The 8,610-nt window shown below is 43.7% G+C and overlaps 2 protein-coding genes across 3 annotated transcripts in view; one reads left to right on the top strand and one right to left on the bottom strand.

Annotated features, from left to right (window-relative positions):
* Positions 1 to 322: 322 nt before the first annotated feature.
* On the bottom strand, positions 323 to 1,504 carry LOC130254090 (myosin heavy chain IB-like). Its single transcript, XM_056493316.1, has 3 exons — positions 1,218 to 1,504; positions 851 to 1,123; positions 323 to 377 (listed from the first exon to the last, which is right to left on the bottom strand). Exons 1-3 carry the CDS (start codon positions 1,502 to 1,504, stop codon positions 323 to 325), a joined length of 615 nt encoding a protein of 204 aa, XP_056349291.1.
* PRKD1 (protein kinase D1) overlaps positions 1,372 to 8,610 on the top strand; it is a 114,264-nt gene continuing 107,025 nt past the window's right edge. Inside the window, exon 1 of one of the 2 annotated variants that reach the window (XM_056493941.1) lies at positions 1,372 to 1,852. In XM_056493941.1, coding sequence (XP_056349916.1) covers positions 1,664 to 1,852 — 189 coding nt within the window. In that variant the 5' untranslated portion in view covers positions 1,372 to 1,663. The remainder of the gene's footprint in view (positions 1,853 to 8,610) is intronic. The other variant, XM_056493942.1, reaches the window with a different exon arrangement.

The raw sequence follows: 8,610 nt of genomic DNA, 5'->3' as shown, positions 1-8,610 counted from the left end.
AGTGGTTTAGGTTGCTTAAAGAATCACCATCAAACACATCAGCAAAAGTAGGTTTCATATGAATGTATAAAAGCACTACTTTAAGTCTGATGGCAAGGTTCACTTACTGTACAGATGAAATATATAAAAGAAAATTGATTTAAAATTGAGCTTGTGTAGAAGAAACAAAAGTGTAAGGGAGACCCTCCCATTGATTGCTTTGGGTACTTTTTCATATCCTTTAAGAGCAGTTGACCATGTCTGAATTGAAGATTCAAACTAGCCATGCCTAAGCTCTCATTGGGAGTTTAGGATGTAAGGGGGTCCACTCTGAACCTCAGATTCAACAATGAAGCAGGGCTGCAGGATCTCCTAGTATGTATCTCCCACGTTGACTCCTGTATAGAAAAGTTGGCTAAGCCATGGGGTCATGGGAAGCTTGCAGTACTTCCCAGGCTGGAAACCAGCCCACAACAGTAAAATGGGTCCTACAAAGACAGGATCATAATAAAACAATGTTGCAGATGTAAATTTTGGTCAAGAAAAGCAATTTGCAAAGAAACAGGTTGTAAGTCAGATCAACAATGGAATTTTCGAACATACACGTAGTATTTTCAAACACAGTACCTATAGTAGTTCAAACAAACCTATAGGCACCACATATATCTAGTTTAAGGGTCTTTCCGTTGGTGTTTAATACATTTACAGCTCACATTTCCACTGCCTTTGCACATCTTCAAGAGGAGGTGTTTTAGACTGCATGGATGCTGCTTGTGCAAACGGGTGGGGCTCGCACCGATCCCAAGAGCTGGGAAGACTAACTCATCCTGGTTTTGAGTGGCAGGGTGCCCCTCCTTAACACAGACTGTACCTGAAACTGGAAGCTGGTTTAGAGAAGAGGTAGGTGCAACCTGTCCCTTGCTTCTTCCCAAAACCAGCGGGGACTGCTGGAAGCGGCGGCATGATGCTGAGAGAGCCGGAGAGGCCAGGCAGGAGAGCCGGAGTCAGACGGCAGCTCCTGCTTTCCTGGCACTGCTTTCCGTCCTCGGGGGCAGCTGCCGCCCTGCCGGGAGAGGCCACCGTGCTACCTGCAGCACGGGAAACCGCGGACCGTCCTCGGGCTCTCCCCCTGCCTCCTGCGGTACTGCCCAGCGGGGATGACAGGGGAAAGGGGGCTCTCAGCCCCGCCGGCACCGCAGCCCAGTGGCTGGGCCAGTGGAGACCAGCGCCGGCTTAGCTAAGCTCCGCGGCTGCGCTCGCTCCGGCCCGGGCTGCCCCAGGACGCGGCTGCCGTGTGGCGGCGGAACGGAGCGGCCCGGCCCGGCCCGGCCCGGCGGGGCCCGGCCCCGTCCCCGTCCCGGCTGAGGGCGCGGCCCGGCCCGCCCCCGCGCCGCGCACGGCGCCAACAGCCCGAGCGGCGGCACCACCTCGGCGGCGCTGGGCTGGGCTCCCCCCGCGCGTCTTTCTCGCCGCCTTTTCCTGTCTGCATCCTCCCCGGTCCTCCCCCCCCCATCCCCCTCGCCATTTTCACCCGGGAGGAGCTCGGCGGGACTTTCCTGAAACTTCGCGGGGAAACTCTCCCGGCGCCTCCGGGGCGGCCGCAAACTTTTCGCGGCGGCGCCCGACTCTGCCCGTCCGTCCCTGACTGCTCGGCTCCGGCGGCGGCTCCGGCGGGAAGTTTCCGATGAGCGCCCCTCCGCTGATCCGGCCGCCCAGCCCGCTGCCGCCGCCGGGGGCTGCTGCCGGCGGCGGCGTCGCCTTCCACCTCCAGATCGGGCTGAGCCGGGAGCCGGTGCTGCTGCTGCAGGACTCCTCGGGGGACTTCAGCCTCGCCCACGTCCGGGAAATGGCTTGCTCCATCGTGGACCAGAAGGTAAGAAGGCCCCGAAGCGAACCCCCTCCCGCCACCCCGGACCCGCTGCCCGCGGGCGCTGTTGTTGGCTGTGAACTTTCCTTTCCCGGCGGCTCTTCTCCAGGGATAAAGGAAACCCATCCCAACTTCCCTGCCGCCGGCCCCGCTTCCTTCCCCCCGGCGCCCCGCTTGTCTCTCTGCCGTGCCCCCCACGACCCCGCTGCGGAGGAGGTTCTGTGCGGGATGCTCGCATGGGAGCTTGACTTTTACTTTGCTGGCAGGGATGTAAGTGGCCGTGCGAACTTAAAGCCGTTATTAAAAACAAACTCCGGCCGGATCTATCCGCTGCTCTTTACTGCTGCGGAAGGGGGGCGCGGGGGGCAGAAAGCTGTCAGCCGTGATGGCAGCGCGGCGCCCCGGGGCAGTTCACGCTGTCCCGGCCTCTGCTGGGAAAGGAAAGTTTCCACTAAAAAAAAATAAAAAAGCAAACAGTAACAAGGAAAAGCCAGCCCCGACAGCCCAGGATTCACAGCGGCGCGCTGCGCTTCGCACGCCTTTCCTTGTGCCGGGCTGGGGCCCGCGGTGCCGGGCACGGGGGAGGCGCTGCGGCCAGCCCCGGGAGCTGGCAGGTGGCCGCGGCTCGGGGGAGCTGAGCCAGCTCGGGCGGGGGTCCCCGGGCCGGGGGGAGCCCCGCTGCCCGCGGGGGTGGCGCTCACCGCGGCCCCTCCGCCGCCGGGGACGGGCCACCTGCGCTGGAAGCGCGCTGTACGCGGAAATCCACCCGGCTTCTGCCTCCGCCGCCGCTGCCTTGGCCTTTCCTGATCGCTCTGTTTTAACAGCCGTGGTGTAAAATAAAGTTTTGCTTTATCCGTGTTTGTTGTGTGAAAGGGCCGGGGAAAAGTATCATAGTGTTTGCGAAGGAGAGAAAAAAAAGCTATCCTAAATATTTAGGATAATTATAATGGGAAAAACGTTGTCTTCCTCTTTTCCTTGTTTTTACTGACGTAAAATAATTTCAGGCAGGGATTTTTGTTTGGTTGGGTTTTTTTTGTTGTTGTTGTTTTTGAGTTGATAGCTTTCCCTTACATCTCTTCATAGAACATCAGCCTGAACTTCACTGAGTAGTGGAACTTCTTTTTTGTTGAACTGAAGTTGAAGTGTTTTCAAAAAAGTGTAAAATATGCATCCTTATTTCTAAATGTTGCATTCTTCGTAGTTTAAGAAATGGCTACCTGCTTTTTAAAATTAAATTTTGGAGAAAGATGTACCCTTTCACATTACTGTACTTGGTTTTAAAGCTAGGCCAACACTTGTCACTTCGTCATATATGTGTCTGAAACAGCTTAAATACTTTCCGTGTTTCACCATTCAGAAGTTATTGTGCTAGCAGTAATGGAAAAGCTAAGATTGCTGTATTTGTTGTTTCTATTTACTCTTCTTGAGTAGTTTATCAGTTAATGGGCTTACCGTAAGCTTGATTTTTAAATCTCATTTCCTAACAATGTACCATTGTGTAAAGAAAATAACTGTGCTGGCCTGTGCTCAAACAGGCAAATTTGCTTGAGTGAGTACTGACATAAAAATCTTGAACGCTAGTTTGTTGCAGTTTCTTAATTGCATAAAAGAAAGCATCATGTAGCTGCTTCTCTGCAGGGCACACTTACTTGAATGAGGAACTTTCTTCTAGTCAGTTTCTCAGAGCTGAAATATCTGCTTTCCTAAGGCTGTTGAGAGGGAAGTGGCTCAAAGAAAGGGAAAACTGGAAGAAAGATAGGCTTTGTTTTGTTTGTTTTTCTTTTCTTTTTCTTGTTGAATGGTGGCCTCTATCACCTCCACCCTGCAGAGCAGTTTGTATGTTATTTAGTCCTTAGAGTCTCCATTTTCAGCTTCAGGCTGCAAGTGTGTCTATATACATGATTTTACTAGCATGCATTGTTTCACTAAACCTGATGGGATTGTTTGCGTACTCAAAGTTACTTGGCTTACTGGCAGAGACTTAAAAAAAAAAAAAAAAAAAGTGATATCTCAAACTGTTACAAGGTAACTATTTGTGTGTTGTATGTTCGTGATTTTATCTTTTCCTGAAATGATTTGCAATGGTGTCTACTCTTGATTTTATTACAAAGACGTATTTGCTTATCACAGTCAAGCAGGAGGCTACACTGTGAAGAATTTTATATTAAGATTTCATGCTATTTTTGAAGTTTCTCTGGGTGTGTAGAGCAGTGGTCAACCAGATAACAATTTCCTTCCAAACTTCCTATTTGCCCTGGACTGTTGAAGCAGTATATAAGGTTGAGAAATTGTGGGTTGTCATCTTAGTGGTTGTCATCTTAGACTGCTAAAATCAACACTGTGTCTGTGGTGTGCTGTTAAATATTTAAGCAGTCCTCTTGCACACAGCTTTATTTTTAGGATTGTGCTGACTTTTCTTCAGTATCAGAGTCAGATGATCTGTTTATAGGGAGCCTGTTCAGTGGTAATGTGGGCATACCTGATTTGAGAGGATTATGACCCTTACTCTGCACAGATTTATACACCCACTTAATTTACTCCTGCTCAAAATTTATGTTAAGTTGAAATAAACTTCTCAAAGTGTGTGGAGTGGAGCATATGTAGGCCTGAGAAGGATACTAATACAGTGTGTGTATATATATAGATATATTTTTGTGTGTATACGTATACATTCCCTATTTCTATATCTTTATATGGTGGTTTTGCATATAGAAAATATACATGTGAGTTCACGTTTATAAAACTTAATACTATGTATGATTTAGAAGTTTATATTTCCTTATAAACATGTATTTGCATTTGCTTACATTAGAGTACTTTAACTTTTGCACTTCAGGTGCTGTTTAGGTTTTTAATTTTGGTAAAGAGTATAATTATATTGATGATTTAATGTAAATGATGTGAAGAGTGGAATGAGCAAAGTGTGGTGTTTCCTCTATTTTCCATGAGAGGCATTCTTTCAGAAATTTGGTCCTGGGATGACTGTAAAGACGCTTCCTTTATGAATCTGAAGATTAAATGGTACATACCATTTTCTGGCATAAACCCAAACACATTTAAATCTATTATGAACTGTTCTGAAGACAACAAAACTTGGTTCGAGTTTGTGTGTTTTGTTTGTCTTGCTTAGAACCAGTGATGTGAAAACCTTGAGACTTGTCAATGTGGGGTTATTTTTCCTTCGGTTAAAATGGATCTTAAGCATTTAAATTGTGACATAGTTGAAAAGAAATGAAGATCAACTTTAAAATATGTGCCAGTGTTTGACTTCTGGACTGACTCCCGCTCAAGAACAGTGGGAAAATATTGTAAAAGATGATTTTTGTTTTCTGGAGACAAATAGTATGAATTATTGCCCTTTTTGAGTTGCTGCACATGATAAAACCACTTCTCCAGGACAAAAGTGTAATCCAAGGTGCACCTTAATTATATGGAACTGCCATGTTGCCAAGAGTTTTTATATTTAAAAGACAAAGAAAATAATCTTTATGAAACTTTTTAATACAAATTCATGCAAGTTTAACTTAAAGGGAATATTATTATTTGTATCTTGTGTTTGTTGAAATTCTTTGTCATTGTTATAGCTAACCTATGATGAGTTGGGGTACTGTAGTGGCATGGCCAAGTTTTGGAAACTTTGAGTTCTCAAGTAAATACATAAGGCAGTGTTATTTGACTTGGGAATTTTATAAATATTTTATAAAATTGCTCTGAGGTCAGCAATTAAGATCATATGCTGTCTAGGCCTTACAGACTTAGAAGTTGTGAGGAATACAAAAATCATAAATACAAGAAAAAAATTGATCAGGAACAGAGGAAATAAGATTTGAGCTGCATAGGCTGTGTAGTTCAGACTGATTTATAAAAGTAGTGTTGTAGATGATTCAGTGGTTTGAATAATTGTGAAATTTTACAGTAGGAAGAAAGAGTAATAAAGGGAGAGGCCATTTTGGGAAAGGGAAAGGACAAAAAGAAAATACTTGGTTCAAGTAGCATACTGCAACTGGAATACTGTGCCCAGATTCATCTTGATGTAAGGTTATCTGGTGTTATATTAGGAAAATTGCTACAAATCAAATCAAGAGATGTTTTGAGAGTATTCCTGAGAATTGAGCAAGCACATTCAGGAACAGGTATGCATCCACTTTTTCTTCTAGTTGTCATTATAAGGAAAATCTAACTTAACAAAACTGAATCCTTTTGTAATTTATTTTTCTCAGGATGGAATCTCTTGTGGTATGAGCAAAGAAAGGAGAAAAATATATTTTCACATCAACCTTTGGAAAAGCTAATGTTCTTCTGCAGTGCTTTTAAACAGTCCTGAAAAACGTGTGGGGTTTGTTTGTTAGTGGGTGTTTTTTGTTTGGGTGGGTTTTTTGTTTGTTTTTCCCCTCCAAACCTACACATTCTTCTAAAATAAACAAGAGCCTGATGGTAATGAAGTCAATTCCTTTAGAATTGGATAGGGACTCAGTGTACATGAAGTACTGTAGAGATTTTTAGCTTCAGGATAGACAGAGAAACTGACAGGTTTTTGCTGACAAAGAGTCATATAGTCACAGTCTTTATATGTTCTGGAAAATTATTACAGATGTGGTGTTTCTTTGTGATAGTTAAATTCTCATGGTGTCGTTTACTGTGTACACTGGTAACAAAGAGTTAATTTTTTTTTTTTATGAAGTGAGTTTTTCTCAGCACTGAATGCTTTCCTCTGCCTGTGTTGTAGAAGTACCAAGTTGTTAAATTGAATTTGAGCAATGCAAGGTGCCTTGTTGTGATAAGCATAAACATTTTCCAAACTCAGGAGACTTTTGATGTTTACAGTTTAATCTTTTATTGACTTTACATTTATTGTTCCCCACCTTGGAAACTGTAAGTCACTGTATGTAACATTAGTTTGTAGCTTAGTTGAAGTTACTTTTGGACTGTGTCTGGGAAGACACTAGAAAACTTCAGTGAAAGGGGGTCAGTCTGAATTACTTTAAAGAAACAGGGGTTTTTAAGAAATGTTAACTCTGTTATGTAATCCGAAATGCACCCAGATAAGGAAAATGGGTCTGATACCACAAACCTGTGTAGAGCATATGAGAATTTTCTAGCTAATGATTAAAGACTATTGAATGGTCATAGAATAAAAAATAAGATGGAGCTCTAGATAGAGGACAGGCTTGTAACCAAAGCAGTTTGCATCTTAATTTTTAAAGGAATTACAGAAGGAATGTGTTGTTCTTGTGTTATTTCCACTGATGCTTTCCCCAGGAAATATGTAATTTCCATAATGATTTAAAGAAAGTAGAAGATGAATAGGCATATGAAATGCTTCTCTCAATGCTGATGAGATTCAGCTCTGTTGCCAGAGAAATGATGGAATTTGTTGAATGAAGTTGCAACATTTCTCAGACAGAGGTGCCATGTGGAAATAGTATGGCATGTGCTCAGTGAATTTGAAATACCCAAGGTCTGACTGTCCCATAGAAGACTTAAACTACATGATGACCTGAGAAAGCACAGAAAGCCCAGTGTGTCCTGGAAGTGTGGTGGGTTTATGAGATCTCTGCTGTGGATTGTGTGAAACAGCCTGGCATGTGCCAAATCTCTGTAATGATTGCTCCAGATTTTGACCATACGTGTTTCTCTGTGATTTCTGGAAATCTCTCACAAACATCTGAAACTAACTTGTTCTTCTTACCTAGGTTTTCTTTTCCCTCCTCTGTGTTTGGAGAAATCTGCCTGTGTGGTTACCATATGTTTATACTGTGCTTAATTGCAAGTAAACAAACACGCTTAGGGAAGTCTGCATGTTGTTATTTTTGGTTTTTACTTTATTTTGTATATGAAACTATTTCAGTTAAAAACTTCTGCCAAATGTGTGTATGCTATTTTTTTAGTGATTATGCTAGCAATTATTTTAAGGACATCTATGGAATTTTTAAGATAAAAAAATGTAGAATTAAAAATTACAATAGGGACAGCACTTGGTTTCAGAGTAATCAGTGAATATTTCAAGCAACCTGTGATAAGCGCATGCATTGTTTGTAAATTTTTTTAAATTACAGTTGTGTAGGTCATGTCTGGCTTCTTGACTGGTTGACGTCAGACATGTTTATGTTGATGTTATGTAATATGGTTGCAGTTACATAGTTGCAATCAAGTATATAATTAAAATATCTCTTTCAAGTGTTTATCCGATGTGTAGGTGAACTGCCCTCTAAAATACTTGATTAATCTTCCCTGTAGAGCAGTCTGGCTGTTTATACAGTACATCTTTAAATATATCTTTAGTCAGTGCTAGCAGTTGACTTGAAAATGTCTCTTGCTGCTTGGAGGAGGACTTCCCTTTCTTCTGGAGCTACTAAATGCCTTTTGCATACTGTCAGATTGTCATTTGTAAAGTCTTCCTTATGGTGCGTTCTGGTAAAATGATTAGTGGTTGGAAGGCACCTTAATGATCACAGAATCGCAGAATGTAAGGTAAGGGTGCTTAGAGTTGGCTCCTGGGCTGCAGGTGTACATTGGCAGCTCATGTTGAGCTTTTTGGTCCACAAACATCCTGAAGTCTTTCTCTCCAGGGCTAGTCTTGATCTCTTCTCCACTCAGGCTGTACTTGTGCTGGGACAGGTGCAGGACCTTGCACTTGGCCTCATTGAACTTCCTGAGGTTTGCACAAGCCCCCATCTAAAGCCTGTCAGGGACTCTCTGGATGGCATCCCTTCCCTCCAGCTTGTCAACTGCACCACACAGCTTAGTGTCAGCAGCAGCTTGCT

This window comes from Oenanthe melanoleuca, chromosome 5 (assembly GCF_029582105.1).
Source record: "Oenanthe melanoleuca isolate GR-GAL-2019-014 chromosome 5, OMel1.0, whole genome shotgun sequence".
Classification (NCBI taxonomy): Eukaryota; Metazoa; Chordata; class Aves; order Passeriformes; family Muscicapidae; genus Oenanthe; species Oenanthe melanoleuca.
This window is presented reverse-complemented; position numbering and strand designations above follow the sequence as displayed.

What these genes read in the sequence shown, in the direction of transcription:
- LOC130254090 (XM_056493316.1), bottom strand. Translation starts at nt 1,504, where the DNA reads ATGGCGAGGGGGATGGGGGGGGGAGGACCGGGGAGGATGCAGACAGGA. An exon ending in GAGCGCAGCCGCGGAGCTTA is followed by an intron (nt 1,124 to 1,217) that starts GCTAAGCCGGCG and finishes CCCGCTGGGCAG; the next exon opens with TACCGCAGGAGGCAGGGGGA. An exon ending in AAACCAGCTTCCAGTTTCAG is followed by an intron (nt 378 to 850) that starts GTACAGTCTGTG and finishes TTTTCTATACAG; the next exon opens with GAGTCAACGTGGGAGATACA.